The following is a 23810-nucleotide window of genomic DNA, read 5'->3' as shown; positions in this document are numbered from 1 at the left end:
CTGTTTGCAACTGTTTGGACTAATGATTACACCCCAAGTCAGTCCAATGAATGTCAACGTTTACGCGAAGAATCATAAGATGGCGACCGCGGAACCGGTGAGTACCTTTACCGGCCAAAATATTTAATAAAGTTTATCGTAATCAGTTTCCCAAAAATATACACTATTACTCCAAATATGTTATTAGTAGCTGAAATCTAATAACTTAGAATGAAATGCATGTTTATGGTCATATTTTCGGTTGTAGAAACTTTTTCTGCCACGACCCAAGCAGCATGGCAAAGTGAGAGGGGAATGTTCGCTAGGTTATGTGAATAGCCTTAATAATAGCTAGTATATGGCTTGCTACCAAGCTCGGTAAACGGTGTGACAGCTGTTAAATATGCTCGGTCATAAATGTTTTAATAAAATAAATACTGCACTATACATGGTATAACTCGCTAGGTAGTTGTCAGCTTGTGCTTTCTTGGGACTTTTTATCCCATTTCAGGCTAGTTAGCTAGCTATCTCTAGCTGGTTTCTTAATAAAATCACACTGCGCTATACAGGTTATATGCAACGGGTGGGTCTAATCCTGAATGCTGATTGATTAAAAACGCATTCCAGCCGGTGTCTATTCCACAAATTACCACAGGCTTTTTAAGGTCATAGATTTAGCCGATTTACTCTGATCCATCTGACTGGGCAATTCACTGTCTCGTCAGCCCCAGCCAGGAAAATTATAAACTTGATATCCACTATAAAAAGCATCTTGACATTATCTCACATTGCTTTTAGACTAACATTTAGTTTAACAGCAGATATTTGTATACACCTTGCTGTCTGTCTCTCAGACATTTGCAGCATTGTTTCAATAGTCAAATTAGATCTCCAATTGCCCCATCGTAGGCTGGACACATGACATTTTTAACAATGCTTTTTTTTCTGATTAAAAGCTTTTTCATTGCATCCGCCGTGGAGCCCAGTTTAATAATATTACCATATATCCCAGCTGCTTGCGGTAGTTTAAGTAATCACGAAAAAGCAGGACTTATTTTAGGGCATTTTAGCCTTCTGAACGTTCTATTCCCTGCCTTTTGTTCGACGTCACAATGTGTGCGTTGCCATTTTTGGCAATGAGACCTGTCCAGTGATGCCAGTTTAGCAATTTTCAGACTACCCTGGCAACTTTTCTTTCATTCAGCACCTAGCAACAAATTTAGCTACTTTTAAAAATGTATTTGCAACTTTTGAAAAGTGACCCAAACGCTAAAATGCACGCATTTCCCCTCTAAATGAGAAAAAATGCAGTGATGCCAATTTAGCAACTTTTCAGACTACCCTGGCAACTGTTTTTTTCAAACAGCACCTAGCAACAAATTGAGCTACTTTTAAAAATTGATTTTGAACTTTGACCAACTTTTGAAAAGTGACTCAAATGATAAAATGCACACATTTTCCTTCTAAATGACACAGAAACGATTTTCTTTGTCACACACTCAGTCACAACACATGTGCCATGCTGCAAAAGTGCATTGTGAGTGAGGTAAGCAGCAGGTGCTCAGCTCCAGCACAGGCAGCAGCAATTTCAGCAAATTGCAAATCATGATGAGCCAAACCCAATTAATATAGTTGGTCACGAATGTTTGATCTTGAACAGAACTTACAACATCAATCAACAAGTTTCAATCAAAATTGTACAGAAAAAATTGGGAGTCTGTACCTGAACAAATGTCAAATCATATTTTTTGCTGAGATGGCCAGTCAATTTGAGTAACGTTATTGTGTATTCTAAGTAATGACGCAGTTTAAGTTATCACGCAATGACATCACAACGTCATTTAGCAACTCTTTAGCAACAAATCAACCTGCCTCTAGCAACTTACCCTGAAAATTAGTTGGCAACACTGGTTGGCTGACTGCAGCAGCAGTAGTATGCGTTCGACGAGACAAACCCAATGAATATAGTTGGTCACGAATGTTTGATCTTGAACAGAACTTACAACATCAATAATGTCTCAATCAAAATTGTACAGCCAGAAGTATAGAAGAGTGGGAGTCTGTACCTGAATTTAAAGGGTGGCTGAAGCCAGTAATTGGGGATGATTGTCGAGCATACTGTACTGCAAATCAGATATGCTTGCAAAAATGTAAGACATCAATAAACATTGTGCTACTGCAAAGCATATAAATAAATCAAAACCGTACAACCCCACAACGCAGTCTACATTACCACAGTTGGTTAAGAAAGTGGATAACTGCAAAAGCGTAGAAGCTACTATGGCAATGGCCATTGCGGAGCATTGTTCCCTGCTAGCATGCGACCATTTAGGTATGGCTTGCAAAGCTGCCTTTTCAGATTCTATGGCAGCAACAAACTTCCAAATGCACCACAGCAAGTGCACAGAAATGATTAGGGGAGTACTGGCTCCTTATTTTCTCAAAAGGGTAACATCAGATTTGGGGGATGAGAAGTTCAGTCTTCTTTTGGATACACTGATGTCAGTGTCTCGAAATACCTGGGTGTGGTGATTTGGTATTTCAGAGCTAAAGAAATAACCATTGTGTCCACATTTTTCGGGTTGGTTGAATTGGAGGGGGTGAAGCCAGATCAATAGCAAAGGCGGTAGTTGAGTTTCTTGAGAAGTGTAACCTTAAAAAAAGAGAATCTTCAGGGTATTGGCACTGACAATGCGTCCGTGATGACTGGGGTGCACAACGGGGTTCACAAGATTTAAAGGAAGAATGTGCATTGCCCAATTTGGTACTCATCCGCTGTGTGTGCCAGTCTTTACAATTGGCTGTCAGTGCAGTATCCAAAGAAACTATCCCTAGGAGTGTTGAGTACTTAATCAGGGAAACCTACAACTGGTTTTCGATTTCCCCAAAATGGTGCGAGGCATACAAAGCAGCGTGTGCCACCATTTTTAATTGTGTCCAGAAACCTCTGCAGAGCACCAAAGTGTGTGCCACACGTTGGCTATCGATTGTGCCTGCGGTTAACTTGTATATTGAGCCAGTGGGAAGAACTGAAACTCCACTTTGAGTTGACCAAGGCCAGTGAGCATTACTACATGGCGTATGTGCTCCACCTCATGTACATGGACAAGACCAACTATGTCTACCTGACATTCTTGAAATCAATCCTGTCCGAAGTACAAGTTGCAGTGAAGTCAGTTGAGGGAGAGCAAACTGATCCTGTCAAGCTTTTGGACAGTCTGGTACACCTCTTAACATAAATTTTCAGCAGCGTAGTCAACCTTATGGCAAAAAATTGAGGTCCTGAAGGATGCCATTGATGGCCATCTCAGTCCATCACCATACCTTGGGTACCTTTTCGAGAGCACGGTGTACCAACTCAGTCTTGCGCCAGAGGACGAAAAGGTCATTCGGAGACAGTGCATCAACTACATTGTTGCTTTAAGCAAGGAGCTGCAAGTAAGGCTCCCAGACAACCTAGACACCTTGCAAAACATGGCCTTGTTCAGTGTTAAGGAAACGACAAAGCACAAAGGCACCACTGAAATTATTAAAGTAGCTGAGCTACTGGGGTACCAGCCCCAAAAAATGTATACAATTGTTTCCCAAATTTATATATATATATATATTTTTTTTTACAAGGCAAGTCAGTTAAGAACAAATTCTTATTTTCAATGACGGGCCAGTCATTCACTAGGGTATGGGGCAGCATTCGGAATTTTAGATGAAATGCGTGCCCAAATTAAACTGCCTGCTACTTAGGCCCAGAAGCTAGGATATGCGTATAATTAGTAGATATGGATAGAAAACACTTTAAAGTTTCCAAAACTGTTAAAATAATGTCTGTGAGTATAAGAGAACTGATATGGCAGGCGGAAACCTGAGGAAAATCCAACCAGAAAGTACTATTATTTTGAAAGCCTATCCACCATACAAAGACTTAGGACCCAGTTCACGATATCTATGGCTTCTTCTACACGTGGCCAGTCTTCAGGCATTGTTTCAGGCGTTTACTCTGACAAATGAGGGAGATACAGCACTTTCAATGAGAGGCCAGTGGAAAATTCCAGCCATGAGTCCTGCGCATGATCGGGAGCGTGCATTTCTTGTTTCTCAGTTTCTATTGACGAAGCTTTTGTCCGGTTGAAATATTATTTATGACAAAAACAACCTGATGATTGATTTTAAACATCGTTTGATATGTTTCTACTAACTTTTATTGTACTTTTTTGACTTTTCGTCTTGATGTTGAGAGCGAGCATATTGTGCCTTTGGATTTCTGAACTAAACGCACCAACAAAACAGAGGTTTTGGGACATAAAGAGGGACCTTATCGAACAAAACAAACATTTATTGTCTAACATGGAGACCTGGGAGTACCACCAGATGAAGATCATCAAAGGTAAGTGGTTAATTTTAATGCTATTTCTGACTTTTGTGAGCCCTCTCCTTGGCTGGAAAATGGCTGTATGGTTTTTGTGGCTAGGCGCAGACCTAACATAATCGCGTTGTGTGCTTTTGCCGTAAAGCCTTTTTGAAATCTAACACAGCGGTTGCATGAACTTCTTTGGGGTACCCCCCTTCTTCTCAATTTCCGCCTAAAGATGTACCCTAATCTAACTGCCTGTAGCTCAGGCCCAGAAGCAAGGATATGCATATTCTTGGTATCATTTGAAAGGAAACACTCTGAATTGTGTGGAAATGTCAATTGAATGAAGGAGAATATAACACAATAGATCTGGTAGAAGAAAATACAAGGAAATAAACCTACGTTTTCTGTTTTTTGTTGTTTCTGCATCATCTTACAAATGACCAAGAATAGCCAAAACATACAGATAGGATGCTGGGGATGATTTTAATGAAGAATATAAGATGGCAACAATAGCTGAGCAAAGGTTTAGACAGATAACTTCAAAAATGAGCGAGCTACATGACATTGAGCATGAAGTCACCCAGGTGTCCCCCACAAATGTAACCAAATGTACCCAAGTGGCCGAATTGGTACAGTGATATATTTTGAAGGAAAGAACTATATACATAAATGCTATTCTAACACACACCAAAATAATATATATATAAAAAATAACTATTTACTCTGTCTCGCTTTCTCTATCAATTTCCTCTATAATTTGGTTTAAATCAGTATATCTAGACTTTGTTTTAGCTTTTTCTGATTTATTCGCCATAATTTAAACTTCTATGCGTAACACTTGTGGCTCCGTCAAGTAGGACTTGCAATGGCGAATGAACCTCTTTTACACCAGAGTTTACGACAAAGGCTGATTTTCGAACGTATAACCATTACATATTGCCGTTTACCTCAGCTCATTGGCAATCTTCCAAGCTAGATTTCAAGATGATCATTGGCCAAAATACAGTCAATCAACAATAGACCGGTCCTACCATTGGTGCGCATTGAGGTCATTGATTGGTGTCTTCAAATCGGTTTGTTTCGGTCAATACGTCCCGGGAAAAGAACCATCACGTATGGTTGTGTTAGTAACAACCAGTGAATTGCAATGAAACCATTTGTTTAGTGTGTGTAATTACCACGAACGCTTCGTCCAAAGTTGAATGAGACAAATCACGACGCAAGCGGTTTACAAATGTTTCGACTTAGGCTATATAAATGGATGTTATCAAACAAAACGAACATTCACTGTGTAGTTCACTGTGTAGTCAGGTCACGACCTTGAGCGTGGCTGAGATGCACCCAGAGCGGAGAAGGTACGGTGGGAATTGAAATGGTCGGTGATCTGTTTGTTAACTTGGCTTTCGAAGACCTTAGAAAGGCAGGGTAGGATACAAAAATGTCTGTAGCAGTTTGGGTCTAGAGTGTCTCCCCCTTTGTTCAGATTTTGCAGCTCTTTCAGAACATCAGCTATCTGGATTTGGGTGAAGGAGAAGCTGGGGAGGCTTGGGGAAGTTGCTGTGGGTGGTGCAGGGCTGTTGACAGGGGTAAGGGTAGCCAGGTGGAAAGCATGGCCAGTCGTAGAAAAATGCTTATTGAAATTCTCAATTATCGTGGATTTATTGGTGGTGATAGTGTTTCCTAGCTGCGGTGGGCAGCTGGGAGGAGGTGCTCTTCTTCTCCATGGACTTTACAGTGTCCCAGAACTTTTTTGAGTTTGTGCTACAGCATGAAAATTTCTGTTAGGAAAGCAAAGGCTAGCTTTTTCAAACTGCCTGTGTATATTGGTTCCTAACTTCCCTGAAAAGTTGCATATCGCGGGGGCTATTCGATGCTAATGTAGTACGCCACAGGATTTTTTTTTGTGCTGACCAGGGCTGTCAGGTCTGGATTGAACCAAGGGCTATATCTGTTCCTGGTTCTATTTTTTTTTGATTGGGGCATGCTTATTTAAGATGGTGAGGAACACACTTTTAAAGAATAACCAGGCATCCTCTACTGACGGAATGAGCTCAATATCCTTCCAGGATACCCGGGCCAGGTCGACTAGAAATCCTTGCTCGCTGAAGTGTTTTAGGGAGCGTTTGACAGTGATGAAGGGTGGTCGTTTGACCGCAGACCCATTACGGACACAAACAATGAGGCAGTGATCACTGTAATCCTGGTTGAAGACAGCAGAGGTGTATTTGGAGGGCAGGATGGTTAGGATGATATCTGTGAGGGTGCCCGTGTTTACAGATTTGGGGTTGTACCTGGTAGGTTCATTGATAATTCGTGTGAGATTGAGGGCATGAAGCTTAGATTGTAGGATGGCCAGGGTGTTAAGCATGTCCCAATTTAGGTCACGTAACAGCACGAGCTCTGAAGATAGATGGGGGGGCAGTCAATTCACATATGGTTTCCAGGGCACAGCTGGGGGCAGAGGGTGGTCTATTGCAAGCTGCAACGGTGAGAGACTTGTTTCTGGAAAGGTGGATTTTTAAAAGTAGAATCTCATTGTTTGGCACAGACCTGGATAGTACGACAACTCTGCAGGCTATCTCTGCAGTAAATTGCAACTCCGCCCCCTTTGGCAGTTCTATATTTTCAGAAAATGCCAGGATTCAGACACGGCTACGACATCCGGGTTGGCAGAGTGTGCTAGGGCAGTGAATAAAACAAACTTAGGGAGGAGGCTTCTAATGTTAACATGCATAAAACCAAGGCTTTTACGGTTACAGAAGTCGACAATTGAGAGCACCTGGGGAGTAGGAGTAGAGCTAGGCACTGCAGGGCCTGGATTAACCTCTCCATCACCAGAGGAGTAGTATAAGGGTACGGTTAAGTCTATAAGAACTGGTCGTCTAGTACGTTTGGAACAGAGAGTAAAAGGAGCAGGTTTCTGGGCGCGATAGAATAGGTTCAAGGCAAAATGTACAGACAAAGGTATGGTAGGATGTGAATACAGTGGAGGTAAACCTATGCATTGAGTGACGATGAGAGAGATATTGTCTCTAGAAACATAATTTAAACCAAGAGAGGTCACCGCATGTGTGGGAGGTGGAGCTAAAGTGTTAGCTAAGGCATGATGCAGAGATGAGCACACTTGCACCATCGAGGTGCAGATGTTTACTTTCTACACAAGTTTTTTTTTCAGTTTCATCCTAAGAACAAATTGTGGTGATAAAATAGAAAGGAATACATTTTTTGGGGTTCTATTTAGGAAAATTGAAAAATCTTAAGTGTCACTCCAATCAAGACAGGCTCTGCGAACGTTCCATTCATTTGCGATGGGCTCGCGCTTGTGTTCCAGTTTAGCCAATGTTCTTTTGCCATTTTTCAGCCTTAGGTGAATTTAGACTTGTTCTATTGTCCAGCCTACCCATAGTAATGAACGTGTATGGGTCAGATGTCAGGATTAGACAGACAGGCAGGCAGCATTTCTCAGCCAGTCGAAATCATGAATCAGCTGCCATCATTTTTCGTGTGTGTGTGTGTATATATATATATATATATATATATACACACACACACACAAATAAATACATGTCAATTGAAAAAAAGTCAAATGAAACGAAGTGCAGCTAGTTTGCAGTCTTTACAGCTTCAGTGTTTGAAGTGATTGTGTTAGCTGTGTTGTTGGCTAGCTCCTCTGAACAATAGTGTCCTGACGAGAGAGCACATTTTCTATCCCGGGGAAAATCGCACCTCATTAGCCTATAGTTATGGATGTTTCCAAATAAATGTCACTAGAAACAACTTAAACAAATGCAAATGCAGAGCTGCTCTACTGTAGCTCTGTTGTTTTTCTTTGATGTTTGATGTGACTAAGTTAGCCGTAGTTGTCTGGCTAGCAAGCAGCCAGCCAACTAGCAAGCAGCCAGTATGGAAATGAAAATTTTAGAATGAACGACAGGGTCTCGTCCATAGATGCAGAACAAAAAGACTGAACGACGGGGTTGGGTCTCTGACAACCGAACCAATAGAACGAATGTCCAGCCAAATATGTTGGTAGCCCGTTGTATAAAAGTGACAATGCCATCGAAGCTGTCATTTGTAGGATATATTGGCATGGTTTGCCTGTATTATCGCTTAACTGGAAACAGGTAAATGAGGGATACATAGGGAGAATCAGTTAATATACAATTGAGTGGTCACTGAATGGTTTGAGCATGAAAACGATGTAAACCATATGCTATGTCTGTGTCTCAACCCAATTGAACACTTTTTGGAGATTCTGGAGCGGTGCTTGAGACAGTGTTTTCCAGCACCTTCAAACTAATTATGGAATTTCTCTGCATCTAAGTGCCAGAGGCGTCACTGCAGACACCCTGTTTTGAATCCAAGTTGTATCACAACCAGCCGTGATTGGGAGTCCCATAACTGACTTGCCTAGTTAAATAAAGGTTACATAAAAAAATAAATACAGTTCCAGACTCTTGTCGAATCAATGTCAAGGTGCATTGAAGCTGTTCTGGCTCGTGGACGCCCTACGCCCTATTAAGAAACTTTGTTGGTGTTTATTTTATTTTGGCAGTTACCTGTACATTCTTGGTATACAGTCGGAAACAAAGCACTGCAAAAACATGGAAAGTTCCCTTACAAGCCAGAATGTTGAATAAAATTACATTTGAACTTACTCTACCAGTTGTCAGTGTGGTTGGTCCTTCTGCTGGTTGAAATTTGAGACAAAATATCCACAGGAAAGTATTATTTACCAGACTTTTTAGAGTGCCAGTATAGCCTTTGAAATGTATATCACCTGGCATATATATGCCAAACCATGTAAACACATGCAAGACTTTCATTGGCATGTATCGTGGGCATGTACTTCCGTCTTGTGCACGTGCCCAGAACATTATGAAGGGGGTGGCCAAGGTGGGTCAGAGACTCAGTTTAGGGGGGCCATAACATTTTGAACCTTAAATCGATGCAATTTTTTTCGCAGAATTTTTTTCAATGTAATTATGATGGTTCAACTCTTTAAATGCTTCAGCTCAGGTTTGGTACATTTCCCTGTTCAAATAAATCAATTACAAAAGTCGTGTTAGTGTTTGCGTTCAAGGTCAGGATGTTATGTAAGGGTATTAGCATACAGCAGTAAATTCATTTAAGTGTCATCCAGAGTCTGAATTATACTGTGACAGTCGGGGAGTCTTATAGGATCTATATTATTTTTTTATGGGCTTTATATTAAAGATAGTTTTAAAAAACCCTAGAGTCAATGTCCCCACAGAAATATAATTAGAATAATACAACAATCCCCATAGAAAGGTCTGTTTAAGCTAGATGTTTTTTTGTTGTTGCATGGGCTGCGTCTCAATCCACCACATCCGCCATTGTCAGACTAGGGTGGAGGGTGGCAGAGTTACAGTGGTGTTTGTCAGACCAGGAGACATCCCTAAAATCGGTGTTCTCACGAACGTCTAGTGTCCGAACAATTTGGCAAACTATTAACGACCCCTCTATGGAACGATGAGACTCACGAATATGATAGTGTTCTCCGTTTGGCTCTACGACCCCTTCTAAAGTCGGTTCAGCCGATCTGCCAACTTCTGTCTGTAGCATCCGAGCAGTTTGGGCTATACACTAATATGACCCCTTCATGGAAAGGAGTTTTGCTCTAGGACACCCCCAATTCTAAAGACTCGTCTGAAGGTAGCCCAGTACCAGTAAAAAAATCAATAATGAATGGAAGTATATAGGCTATGGAAGTAGTTTAGTGACAAAAGAAAGGGAGATCAGTCCTGATCTTTCATATCTCTCAAAACAACTTCCTTTTGATTTGTTTTGACTCTGTTTTTCCATTATACAGTGCATTCGGAATGTATTCAGACCCCTTCATTTTGCCCACATTTTGTTACGTTAGTCTTATTCTGAAATTGATTAAATTGTTCATCTTTCCCTCGATCTTGGCTAGTCTCACAGTCCCTGCCGCTTGAAAAACACCCCCACAGCATGATGCTACCACCACCATGATTCAACTTAGGGATGCTGTTGGCCAGGTGATGAGCGGTGCCTGGTTTCTTCCAGACGTGACGCTTGTCATTCAGTTCAAAGAGTTCAATCTTGGTTTCATCAGACATGATAATCTTGTTTTTCATGGTCTGAAAGTCCTTTGGGTGCCTTTTGGCAAACTCCAAGTGGGCTGTCATGTGCCTTTTACTGAGGAGTGGCTTCCGTCTGGCCACTCTACCATAAAGGCCTGATTGGTGGAGTGCTTCTGGAAGGCTTAACCATCTCCACAGTGGAACTCTGAAGCTCTGTCAGAGTGACCATTGGGTTCTTGGTCACCTCCCTGACCAAGGCCCTTCTCCCCGAATTGCTCAGTTTGGCCGGGTGGCCAGCTCCAGGAAAAGTCTTAGTCGTTCCAAACCTTTTCTATTTAAGAATGATGGAGGCCACTGTCTTCTTGGGGACCTTCAATGCTGCAGAGATTTTTTTTGGTACCCCTTCCCATGATCTGTGTCAGGGAGCTCTACGGACATTTCCTTCGACCTCATGGCTTGGTTTTTGCGTAGACGTGCACTGCCAACTGTTGGACCTTATATAGACAGGTGTGTGCCTTTCCAAATCATGTCCAATCAATAAAATGCTCCACAGGTGGACTTCTATCAAGTTGTAAAAACATCTTAAGGATGATCAATGGAGACAGGATGCACCTGAGCTCAATTTCGAGTCTCATAGCAAAGGGTCTGAATATTTATGTAATTTTATTTTTTAATTGAGCAAAAAATTCTAAACCTGTTTTTGCTTTGACTTTATGGGGTAATTGTGTGTAGATTGAGAGGGGAAAAGATTGAATCCATTTTAGAATACGGCTGTAACGTAACAAAATGGGGAAAGGATCTGAAGACTTTCCGAATGCACTGTAATTGTTTGACGGTATGTGAGGGCAGGAGGTCCTGTATAAAAACAAACTCACTTCCATGACAACTTCTTTCATAACAGCAAAAAGTATGTTTGCTCTGACTTCTGCAGAGTACGCATTGCAGTAAAACTTACGAAGCCACTCCTTCGTTTCCCGGGCGGTGTGTTTGGGATCATTGTAATGCTGAAAGACCCAGCCACGTTTCATCTTCAATGCCCTTGCTGATGGAAGGAGGTTTTCACTCAAAATCTCACGATACATGGCCCCATTCATTATTTCCTTTACATGGATCAGTCGTCCTGGTCCCTTTGCAGAAAAACAGCCCCAAAGCATAATGTTTCCACCCCCATGCTTCACAGTAGGTATGGTGTTCTTTGGATGCAACTCAGCATTCTTTGTCCTCCAAACACGACGAGTTGAGTTTTTACCAAAAAGTTCTATTTAGGTTTCATCTGACCATATGACATTCTCCCAATCTTCTTCTGGATCATCCAAATGCTCTCTAGCAAACTTCAGACGGGCCTGGACATGTACTGGCTTAAGCAGGGGGACACGTCTGGCACTTCAGGATTTGAGTCCCTGGCGGGTAGTGTGTTACTGATGGTAGGCTTTGTTACTTTGGTCCCAGCTCTCTGCAGGTCATTCACTAGGTCCCCCCGTGTGGTTCTGGGATTTTTGCTCACCGTTCTTGTGATCATTTTGACCCCACGGGGTGAGATCTTGCGTGGAGCCCCAGATCGAAGGAGATTATCAGTGGTCTTGTATGTCTTCCATTTCCTAATAATTGCTCCCACAGTTGATTTCTTCAAACCAAGCTGCTTACCTATTGCAGATTCAGTCTTCCCAGCCTGGTGCAGGTCTACAATTTTGTTTCTGGTGTCCTTTGACAGCTCTTTGGTCTTGGCCATAGTAGAGTTTGGAGTGTGACTGTTTGAGGTTGTGGACAGATGTCTTTTATACTGATAACAAATTCAAACAGGTGCCATTTATACAGGTAACGAGTGGAGGACAGAGGAGTCTCCAGTTACAGGTCTCTGAGAGCCAGAAATCTTGCTTGTTTGTAGGTGACCAAATACTTATTTTCCACCATAATTTGCAAATAAATTCATAAAAAATCCTACAATGTGATTTTCTGGATCTTTTTCCTCATTTTGTCTGTCATAGTTGAAGTGTGCCTATGATGAAAATTACAGGCCTCATCTTTTTAAGTAGGAGAACTTGCACAATTGGTGGCTGACTAAATAGTTTTTTGCCGCACTGTATGTTGTGAAAATGTTTTCCATTTCATGGTTATAATAAGTTAGGGAGCAAAGTAAATATTGTGTAAATCTGCAGAGTCGACGACAAAAACCTCAATGCAAATTCTCTCTCTAGAAAGGGTGGCTGGCTGGGTAGGTAGGTAGGTAGGTAGGTAGGTAGCTAGCTAGAAAACATAGCTACACAAAATAATACCAGTCAATATCAGCATGTGAAGTAGTTGTAAAATCCCTGAAGCAAACTGCACTATCAATTTAGGAGTTACAATCTCACCATATTCAACCTGGTAGAGATTGCGTTTCTAGCTCAAAGCTGTGTGTCAGATTGCTCTGGCAACGTGCAAGGGCCCTGCGTGCAGGGAGACTGAGGAGAAAAAACGCTTTGCGCCATGGTATTTGAAGGAAGAAAGGATATTAATTTGGCAGCGCACTTTGAGTACATTTGAACAACCTATATATACTTTATACTTTGTGTGAATTTGGTCCGATTGCACTTCCTAAGGCTTCCACACCTTGTTCAGGCTTCTACTGTGAAGGGGGAGAAGATTTTTATTTATTTTATTTCACCGTTATTTAACCAGGTAGGCAAGTTGAGAACAAGTTCTCATTTACAATTGCGACCTGGCCAAGATAAAGCAAAGCAGTTCGACACATTAAACGACACAGAGTTACACATGGAGTAAAACAAACATACAGTCAATAATACAGTAGAAACAAGTCTATATACGATGTGAGCAAATGAGGTGAGATAAGGGAGGTAAAGGCAAAAAAAAAGGCCATGGTGGCAAAGTAAATACAATATAGCAAGTAAAACACTGGAATGGTAGATTTGCAATGGAAGAATGTGCAAAGTAGAAATAAAAATAATGGGGTGCAAAGGAGCAAAATAAATAAATAAAATTCAGTAGGGAAAGAGGTAGTTGTTTGGGCTAAATTATAGGTGGGCTATGTACAGGTGCAGTAATCTGTGAGCTGCTCTGACAGTTGGTGCTGAAAGCTAGTGAGGGAGATAAGTGTTTCCAGTTTCAGAGATTTTTGTAGTTCGTTCCAGTCATTGGCAGCAGAGAACTGGAAGGAGAGGCAGCCAAAGAAATAATTGGTTTTGGGGGTGACTAGAGAGATATACCTGCTGGAGCGTGTGCTACAGGTGGGAGATGCTATGGTGACCAGCGAGCTGAGATAAGGGGGACTTTACCTAGCAGGGTCTTATAGATGACATGGAGCCAGTGGGTTTGGCGACGAGTATGAAGCGAGGGCCAGCCAACGAGAGCGTACAGGTCGCAATGGTGGGTAGTATATGGGGCTTTGGTGACAAAACGGATTGCACTGTGATAGACTGCATCCAATTTGTTGAGTAGGGTATTGGAGGCTATTTTGTAAATTACATCGCCAAAGTCGAGGATTGGTAGGATGGTCAGTTTTACAAGGGTATGTTTGACAGCATGAGTGAAGGATGCTTTGTTGCGAAATAGGAAGCCAATTCTAGATTTAACTTTGGATTGGAGATGTTTGATATGGGTCTGGAAGGAGAGTTTACAGTCTAACCAGACACCTAAGTATTTGTAGTTGTCCACGTATTCTAAGTCAGAGCCGTTCAGAGTAGTGATGTTGGACAGGCGGGTAGGTGCAGGTAGCAATCGGTTGAAGAGCATGCATTTAGTTTTACTTGTATTTAAGAGCAATTGGAGGCCACGGAAGGAGAGTTGTATGGCATTGAAGCTTGCCTGGAGGGTTGTTAACACAGTGTCCAAAGAAGGGCCAGAAGTATACAGAATGGTGTCGTCTGCGTAGAGGTGGATCAGAGACTCACCAGCAGCAAGAGCGACCTCATTGATGTATACAGAGAAGAGAGTCGGTCCAAGAATTGAACCCTGTGGCACCCCCATAGAGACTGCCAGAGGTCCGGACAGCAGACCCTCCGATTTGACACACTGAACTCTATCAGAGAAGTAGTTGGTGAACCAGGCGAGGCAATCATTTGAGAAACCAAGGCTGTCGAGTCTGCCGATGAGGATGTGGTGATTGACAGAGTCGAAAGCCTTAGCCAGATCAATGAATACGGCTGCACAGTAATGTTTCTTATCGATGGCGGTTAAGATATCGTTTAGGACCTTGAGCGTGGCTGAGGTGCACCCATGACCAGCTCTGAAACCAGATTGCATAGCAGAGAAGGTATGGTGAGATTCGAAATGGTCGGTAATCTGTTTGTTGACTTGGCTTTCGAAGGCCTTAGAAAGGCATGGTAGGATAGATATAGGTCTATAGCAGTTTGGGTCAAGAGTGTCCCCCCCTTTGAAGAGGGGGATGACCGCAGCTGCTTTCCAATCTTTGGGAATCTCAGACGACACGAAAGAGAGGTTGAACAGGCTAGTAATAGGGGTGGCAATAATTTCGGAAGATAATTTTTTAGAAAGAAAGGGTCCAGATTGTCTAGCCCGGCTGATTTGTAGGGGTCCAGATTTTGCAGCTCTTTCAGAACATCAGCTGAACGGATTTGGGAGAAGGACAAATGGGGAAGGCTTGGGCAAGTTGCTGTGGGGGGTGCAGTGCTGTTGACCGGGGTAGGAGTAGCCAGGTGGAAAGCATGGCCAGCCTTAGAAAAATGCTTATTGAAATTCTCAATTATGGTGGATTTATCAGTGGTGACAGTGTTTCCTATCTTCAGTGCAGTGGGCAGCTGGGAGGAGGTGTTCTTATTCTCCATGGACTTTACAGTGTCCCAGAACTTTTTTGAGTTAGTGTTGCAGGAAGCAAATTTCTGCTTGAAAAAGCTAGCCTTGGCTTTTCTAACTGCCTGTGTATAATGGTTTCTAGCTTCCCTGAACAGCTGCATATCACGGGGGCTGTTCGATGCTAATGCAGAACACCATAGGATGTTTTTGTGTTGGTTATTAAGGGCAGTCCGGTCTGGGGAGAACCAAGGGCTATATCTGTTCCTGGTTCTAAATTTCTTGAATGGGGCATGTTTATTTAAGATGGTTAGGAAGGTATTTAAAGAAAAATATCCAGGCATCCTCTACTGACGGGATGAGATCAATATCCTTCCAGGATACCCCGGCCAGGTCGATTAGAAAGGCCTGCTCGCTGAAGTGTTTCAGGGAGCGTTTTACAGTGATGAGTGGAGGTCGTTTGACCGCTGACCCATTACGGATGCAGGCAATGAGGCAGTGATCGCTGAGATCTTGGTTGAAGACAGCAGAGGTGTATTTAGAGGGCAAGTTGGTTAGGATGATATCTATGAGGGTGCCCGTGTTTAAGGCTTTGGGGAGGTACCTGGTAGGTTCATTGATAATTTGTATGAGATTGAGGGCATCAAGTTTAGATTGTAGGATGGCTGGGGTGTTAAGCATGTTCCAGTTTAGGTCTCCTAGCAGCACGAGCTCTGAAGATGGATGGGGGGAAATCAGTTCACATATGGTGTCCAGAGCACAGCTGGGGGCAGAGGGTGGTCTATAGCAGGCGGCAACGGTGAGAGACTTGTTTTTAGAGAGGTGGATTTTTAAAAGTAGAAGTTCAAATTGTTTGGTACAGACCTGGATAGTAGGACAGAACTCTGCAGGCTATCTTTGCAGTAGATTGCAACACCGCCCCCTTTGGCAGTTCTATCTTGTCTGAAAATGTTGTAGTTTGGAATAAAAAAAATTTGGTGGTCTTCCTAAGCCAGGATTCAGACACAGCTAGAACATCCGGGTTGGCAGAGTGTGCTAAAGCAGTGAATAGAACAAACTTAGGGAGGAGGCTTCTAATGTTAACATGCATGAAACCAAGGCTATTACGGTTACAGAAGTCATCAAAAGAGAGCGCCTGGGGAATAGGAGTGGAGCTAGGCACTGCAGGGCCTGGATTCACCTCTACATCGCCAGAGGAACATAGGAGGAGAAGAATAAGGGTGCGGCTAAAAGCAATAAGAATTGGTCGTCTAGAACGTCTGGAACAGAGAGTAAAAGGAGGTTTCTGGGGGCGATAAAATAGCATCAAGGTATAATGTACAGACAAAGGTATGGTAGGATGTGAATACAGTGGAGGTAAACCTAGGTATTGAGTGATGAAGAGAGAGATCTTGTCTCTAGAAACATCATTGAAACCAGGAGATGTCATTGCATGTGTGGGTGGTGGAACTAATAGGATGGATAAGGTATAGTGAGCAGGACTAGAGGCTCTACAGTGAAATAAGCCAATTAACACTAACAGCAATGGACAAGGCATATTGACATTAAGGAGAGGCATGCTTAGTCGAGTGATCAAAAGGGTCCGGTGAGTGGAGAGGTTGGTTGGGGGTCACGGCGATTTAGACAGCTAGCCAGGTCATCGGTAGCAAGCTAGCATAGGATGGAGGTCAGTTATTAGCCACCTCTTGCGTTCCGTCAGTAGATTAGTGGGGTTCTGTGTGGTAGAGGGGATTAATCCAAATCACACAACAACAACAAAAATAAAAACAATAGATATAGTTATAGAGGCCCAAGAATAAAAATAAATAATAATAAAAATAAATAAATTGTCCGATTGTCTATTCAGATAGCAGCCGATAAGACAGCTAACGGTTAGCAGGCTGCAGATGGGTGTTCAGGTAACGTCGCGACGGAGGAGCCAGCTGGATAACTCCTTCGGATAGATAACGTCGGCAGTCCAGTTGTGAAGGCCCGGTGGGGATCCGCGTAGGCAGTAAAACGGGTCCGGATAGGTGACTGCAGCCCAGGAGTGATTGATGGAACTCTTCAGCTGGCTAGCTCCGGAATAATTGATGTTTGCTCCGGAATCGACGAAAGCCGATAGTCACACGGATAGCAGCTAGCTAGCTGTGAGATCCAGGTATGAATGTCCAGAGTTAACGGTTGAAATCCAGGGACATGGAGAGAAAAAAATTGGTCCGGTATGTTCCGAGCCTCGCTGCGCTGTGCCGTACAAAACTGGCGATAGATTTTCGAGCTAAAGGATAGCTGATGACCACAAACCGTGGTTAGCTGAATACTAACGATTTGCCAGTAAAGAAGCGAACTAGCTTCTGAACTAGCTTCTGATTAGCTTCTGGATTAGCTTCTGGCTAGCTCCTGGCTAGTTTCTGGCTAGCTTCTTGGAGTTTCTGGCTAGCTTCTTGGAGGATTACAGATTTGAGGTAAATAATACTTTTTTATAAATATAAATTGGTGAGGCGGGTTGCAGGAGAGTGTTTTGAAGATGAGTTTATGGAAAATTTAAAAAATGTATGTGAAAAAAGTTGTGTGTGTATATGTGTATATATATGTGTATATATATATATATGTATATATATATACACAAGATGAGGACAAAAGACGTCTGAACTGCTATGCCATCTTGGATCAGAGGAGAGATGAGAGCTGTTTCAACCAGAGGTCCATGAGCTCAGTCTCACGCGCACCCGTGAGAGTTAGCTGCGTTCCGTTGCATTTCTAAAGACAAAGGAATACTCCGGTTGGAACATTATTGAAGATTTATGTTAAAAACATCCTAAAGATTGATTCTATATACATCGTTTGACATGTAATGGAACATTTTTACTTTTCGTCTGGACCTTGTGCTCGCGCCTCATGAATTTGGATTTGTGAACTAAACTCGCGAACAAAAAGGAGGTATTTGGACATAAATTATGGACTTTATTGAACAAAACAAACATTTATTGTGGAACTGGGATTCCTGGGAGTGCATTATGATGAAGATCATCAAAGTTAAGTGAATATTTACAATGCTATTTCTGACTTCTGTTGACTTCACAACATGGCGGGTATCTGTATGGCTTGTTTTGGTCTCTGAGCGCTGTGCTCAGATTATTGCATGGTGTGCTTTTTCCGTAAAGTTCTTTTGAAATCTGACACAGCGGTTGCATTAAGGAGAAATGGATCTATAATTCTATGCATAACACTTGTATCTTTTATCTATTTTTATGATGGGTATTTCTGTAAATTGATGTGGCTCTCTGCAAAATCACCGGATGTTTTGGAAGCAAAACGTTACTGAACATAACGCTCCAATGTAAACTGAGATTTTTGGATATAAATATGAACGTTATCAAACAAACATACATGTATTGTGTAACATGAAGTCCTATGAGTGTCATCTGATGAAGATCATCAAAGGTTAGTGATTAATTTGATCTCTTTCTGCTTTTTGTGACTCCTCTCTTTGAAAAATGGCTGTGTTTTTCTGTGACTAGGTGCTGACCTAACATAATCGTTTGGTGTGCTTTTGTCGTAAAGCCGTTTTGAAATCTGACACTGTTGTGGGATTAACAATACGTTTATCTTTAAAATGGTGTAAAATACTTGTATGTTTGAGGAAATTTAATTATGAGATTTCTGTTGTTTGAATTTGGCGCCCTGCACTTTCACTGGCTGTTGTCATATCAATCCCGTTAGCGGGATTTCAGCTGTAAGAACATAAACTAGTAATATCATCAACCATGTGTAGTTCACTAGTGATTATGTTAAGATTATTTTTTATAATATACGTTTATTGCTAGCACCTTACCGTGGCTCCTTGCTGTACTCGCATAACAGGTAGTCAGCCTGCCACGCAGTCTCCTCGTGGAGTGCAATGTAATCGGCCATGATCGGTGTCCAAAAATGCCGATTACCGATTGTTATTAAACTTGAAGTCGGCCCTATTTAATCGGTCAACCTCTAATTGAAATGTCTTCGAACACGTGTGTAACAGAAGAACGATGCCAGAAAAATACTGTCAGCTTCAACTATGTTAAAACCGGTGAGGTGTGCATTTTCTATTTGTGAAATTATTTTGGTGTGATGTGAAAGTTAAGGGCTTTATGTTTCCAAATTTGTATCGCAAGTGAGCATTATAACGTTTCTAAACATTAAAACAGAGGGTCGGGATTGTAGTTCACATGGAGCCAGCTGTGGTCCATACCTTCAGCTAAGAACCCAAGAGGGGAAGCTTTAAACCCCCTTTTGTTGTCCAGATCTAGATGATAGACAGTTCACCAACTTGCCCAATCATTATGGCTGGTGCAAAAGTTTATGCTTGTCCATATTTCCACCCTAGCAAAAACAAACGGTTTATTTAATTGATTTTACCATCTATGTGATTAGTGTCTATATAAAGTTTTTTTTTTTATTACAATATGTTGCAAAAAAAACTTCCATCCGAGGAAAAGCTTTCATTGATTGTTACCTATACTCACTATCAACCCAGCTTTGTATAAAATAAACTACAAAAAAACATGACAATGACCCAAGGCATGACAGTCCTGCAAGATCACGCTTCTTACTTCTTTCAAATTGTTTTCCACTAGGAGAACAATTTAAATCCCCAACATACTGAAGGAGGAGAAGAAGCAGAGACTGGTCAGGAGATAGTGAATCCTGAGAGCTATATCAAACACCCCCTCCAGAACAAGTAAGCTGACCCAGGCTACTGCTCTTTAAAAACCCTTGTTCATTACAGGCTGCTGCTCCGTGGTAAGGAAACTTTTCCTGCAAAAGGCCTTCGGGGAGTTGTTTTCTGTAAGAGTGGTGGGTATTCATCTGATGTAAAGTATCACATAGATCCCACCCGTTTGCAGTGTTGCACAGCTGCCAATGCAAAGCACCAATTCAATCTTGTGTGTTACCACTTTGAGTTTGTGCCCCCCCAGGTCTCAGGCATGGTGAATTCACATTGGTAGTATCATGACCCGAACCTAAAGAGGTGACTTTGGCTTATGAGTGTTCATACCACCACAAGCTGAGGCTGTCTGTGTGTGATTACCAACCATGCATAGCCCTTTCTTATTGCAGTCAAGCGCAGTTGAACTGCCTAAGGATTTTACATTGAATGAATGTCACAAAGCAATAAACTGTGTCAATGTTTTCCCCATCATCCATAAGGTCCTAATTTGCTTTGATGCTTATGGGCTGTTGATTACATTTGTTTAGCATGCGTTTAATTAGCCAGTGTTTACCTTATGTAAATCCCATTTCTCTTTTGGCCCAACAGATGGTCTCTTTGGTTCTTCAAAAATGATAAGACCAAAACATGGCAGGCGAACCTCTGCCTCATCTCCACGTTTGACACTGTTGAAGATTTCTGGGCGTAAGAATCAATAAGACTAAAGTTGATCTTGTTTTGTGATGACAAGGGTTGAATTAATATGAAAAGGATGATTTGAGATTATACCAACATTTGTTTTCATTCATCATCTTGATAGCATTCAGTTGTCAATAATACACTGCAATTATGTATTGTACTTACGAAATTATCTTGTCATTTCAGTCTCTATAATCATATTCAGTTGTCAAGCAATCTGATATCTGGATGCGACTACTCCCTCTTTAAGGTAGGTTTGTTGCATTTCAAAAAGCAGACAAGGAACTCATTTTATTCCATGTTACTACATAGTATCTTTGCAACTTAATTAAGAATTGTACCTGGAAGAAAGTTGTTTAGGACTGTTCAGCCATGGCCTTGTTAATGCAAGTAAAGCTGTGTCTCTCCTCTGGTGTGACAGGATGGCATTGAGCCCATGTGGGAGGATGAGCGGAACAAGCTCGGAGGGCGCTGGCTGATCACTCTCAGCAAGCAGCAGAGGAGACAAGACCTGGACCGCTTCTGGCTAGAAACCGTGAGTTTGTGTGGGCGTGAAGACAATTTGGAATGAAATGCAACCTTGACCTTCTCCCTGTGTGGCTGGATTAATGAATTATGTGATGCCGCTGAAATATTAATGTGTGGATCCATATTTTCCCTGACACTTCACCTGTTCAGCTTCTCTGCCTTGTTGGGGAGACTTTTGATGACTATAGTGACGAAGTGTGCGGAGCAGTAGTCAATATTCGCTCGAAAGGAGACAAAATCGCCATCTGGACGGCAGACTTTGACAACAGGGAAGCCATAACACACATCGGGTAAGTTAGATCAATGTGAAGTCAATGTTTGTTAGTTATCACTCCAACTTTGATCAGGACTTTGATGTGCTGACTTACAAAAAAGTGTATAGTCTTAGTATTTGTAAATTATTTTGGGCTTGGTTAAATTACTAAGATCCAATACCAAAAAGTTTGTTGCTACCACCTCCCTTCAAATATGGCCATCTGTGTGACAACAGGAGAGTGTATAAGGAGCGCTTGGGAATCCCCATGAAGATGACCATTGGCTACCAGTCACACTCTGACACCTCCACCAAGAGCGGCTCGACCACCAAAAACAAGTTTGTGGTCTGAAAATGCACCAGGTGCCTTGTCTATTACATTTTTTGGGGTCTACTACATTTCTTTGTGGGTGAATTTATTTACATAGCTACAATGACTGTGTGACACAATCTTGGAAAAACTCACAACTATATACAAAAACTTCTACAGAACCGTCCTGGACCTAAAATCAGGAAACACTTTCACAACACGGACACACTACTTTCTCTGGAAACCCCCCCACACACACACACACACACACACACAAAGACACCTGCCATAGCCACACAGGTGAACATGCAAACCTCAAAACGCAAATGAATACCTTTCATAGAAATGTAAGATGTTCAGAGTGCTCTTATAAAGAAAATTATTTTGTTGATTTATTTAATGGCAGGGAATTAATTTGACATTTAAAAAGTCAACATTTCTCTGCCCTTATACAGCATTGTAATTGCTGTTATCCTTAATTATGTTACGCCGTTTTAATTTATTATGCCAATTCGCTTTTTAGCTATTTTTAGAGTTGTTCTGTGCAATGGCCCTAAACTTCAAGTGGATGTAATCAAGACTTTCTGATCATGTCATGAATCAATTATCTGTGTTAACATGATTAAAACTTTGGGTTTGCAATTCAATAGAATCTGTTTTTATATTGTGGAGTACTTTTTGCAACTTGTTATTTGTACATTTCTTGTTAGAAATGGTCTTACATTTGACTTACAGTGATGCTTTTTTTTGCAAAGTATACATTTATTAGTGATTTGTTTTGATCTTCTGCCTGCAATGGAAACAGCACTAATGATTCTTTAAAGTTATTCTGTGACTTTGGATGATTTTTTATAATATTATATAGTATGATATAATATATGCCATTACAACCCCAGGAACCAACAGGAAATAATCTCTTTCTATGCCACTTGTAATTGCCATAGCTCTTTGGCCCCATCCAGAAACAACCATCCTGTAGCCTCTAGGGACTTCATGTAGAGCTGAATAATGTATAAAGCCATAAGAAATATTATAGTAGCTACACCTACAGTACCTACATTATATCACCGGTTGCAGCATATCATGACAGCCTACAACAATGGCAACCTATAACATTGTCATGTCACCAAATCAGAGCTTTCCAATACTTTCCATTTCATAAAATAAAAGTTGCCATTATTTCAGGCATGTTTCATTCTTATTACTTACTTTTCATAACCGCTCTCAAACATTCATACAATATTTTATGAATTTGGTTATTTTATTTGCAATGCATTAATAAACTGAGTTTTACACTTGAGTTTGAAGTATTATCCAATTGCTTTACAGTGAGGGTCAGTGATTTACTCATTTGAAGTCACCATGAAGTTTCATCTCTTCCCTCTTGAGGGTGCTGTGACCCCATTTTGAAGCGCAGGCAGTCATTGGAATAGGTGCTTATTTGACCAGCCGGTATGGGACCTTGATTGTCAGTTCTCCACAGACCAAAATCCACAACATAAAACTAGACCTAAAAAATGCATACCAGGTCCAGTGATGGCAGAACGCTTAAAAGTCAATTGCCAAGGTTACTAATCACAAATGGGCATGGCTACAATTTAGAACATTGTTCCCACGGTGGGTGTCTTGTCCAGAGGTGTTATTTTGACATGGAGACTTATTTGACTCACATGCATTACAAAGGCCAACAAAAACAAACCCACACTTTATTTCAAGGGTACCTACATAATGAGGACTTCAAAACCCATTAGTACACCATATACTTAATTCCAAAGCAGTACATAAACATTTCATTAATCCTAGTACTTTGGCATTACTGTCAGTACTGCGGATATTAGCATACATGCACAAGAAAAATTCCCTTTTAAAGAGTTGAAGTATTCTATTCCATTCTGTACTTGTATTGTAGGCTATAGTGGTGAGGATGACAGCTGATCATTTTACAGAGGGTCTGGTTGGAGCTTTCATTTCACCCCCACTAATGTGAAGATCAATGGCAAGATTTGTTAAATGAGATTATGGGAATAGAAAGGATAATCAGAGACGCACTTAAGGATTTAGTATAATGCCTTTGACTTAGACATACACATGAAACATATGGGAGATCTAATGAGCTGAAATCATCTGAGAAAATGGTTAACACATACACCGCCTACTAGTGGAATACAGGTAACTGCCAAAATAAAGGAAACCCCAACATAGAGTGT

General features: G+C 41.4%; 1 protein-coding gene across 1 annotated transcript; it reads left to right on the top strand.

Annotated features, from left to right (window-relative positions):
* Positions 1 to 14: 14 nt before the first annotated feature.
* Positions 15 to 22903, top strand: LOC115138608 (eukaryotic translation initiation factor 4E-like). The gene is made up of 7 exons (XM_029675647.2): positions 15 to 97; positions 19740 to 19843; positions 20423 to 20518; positions 20699 to 20762; positions 20934 to 21047; positions 21191 to 21330; positions 21531 to 22903. Exons 1-7 carry the CDS (start codon positions 23 to 25, stop codon positions 21643 to 21645), a joined length of 708 nt encoding a protein of 235 aa, XP_029531507.1. The 5' UTR covers positions 15 to 22; the 3' UTR covers positions 21646 to 22903.
* The last annotated feature ends 907 nt before the right edge of the window (positions 22904 to 23810 follow it).

The sequence above is a fragment of the Oncorhynchus nerka genome, linkage group LG12 (genome assembly GCF_034236695.1).
Source record: "Oncorhynchus nerka isolate Pitt River linkage group LG12, Oner_Uvic_2.0, whole genome shotgun sequence".
NCBI lineage: Eukaryota > Metazoa > Chordata > Actinopteri > Salmoniformes > Salmonidae > Oncorhynchus > Oncorhynchus nerka.
Note: the sequence above shows the minus strand (reverse complement) of the source record. Positions and strands in the feature narration are given on the sequence as shown.

Bases quoted from the DNA above. Each gene is read 5' to 3' on its own strand.
- LOC115138608 (XM_029675647.2), top strand. From the start codon at position 23: ATGATTACACCCCAAGTCAGTCCAATGAATGTCAACGTTTACGCGAAG. The intron at 19,844-20,422 runs GTAAGCTGACCC...TTGGCCCAACAG, and splicing joins AAACACCCCCTCCAGAACAA to ATGGTCTCTTTGGTTCTTCA. The intron at 20,763-20,933 runs GTAGGTTTGTTG...CTGGTGTGACAG, and splicing joins GCGACTACTCCCTCTTTAAG to GATGGCATTGAGCCCATGTG.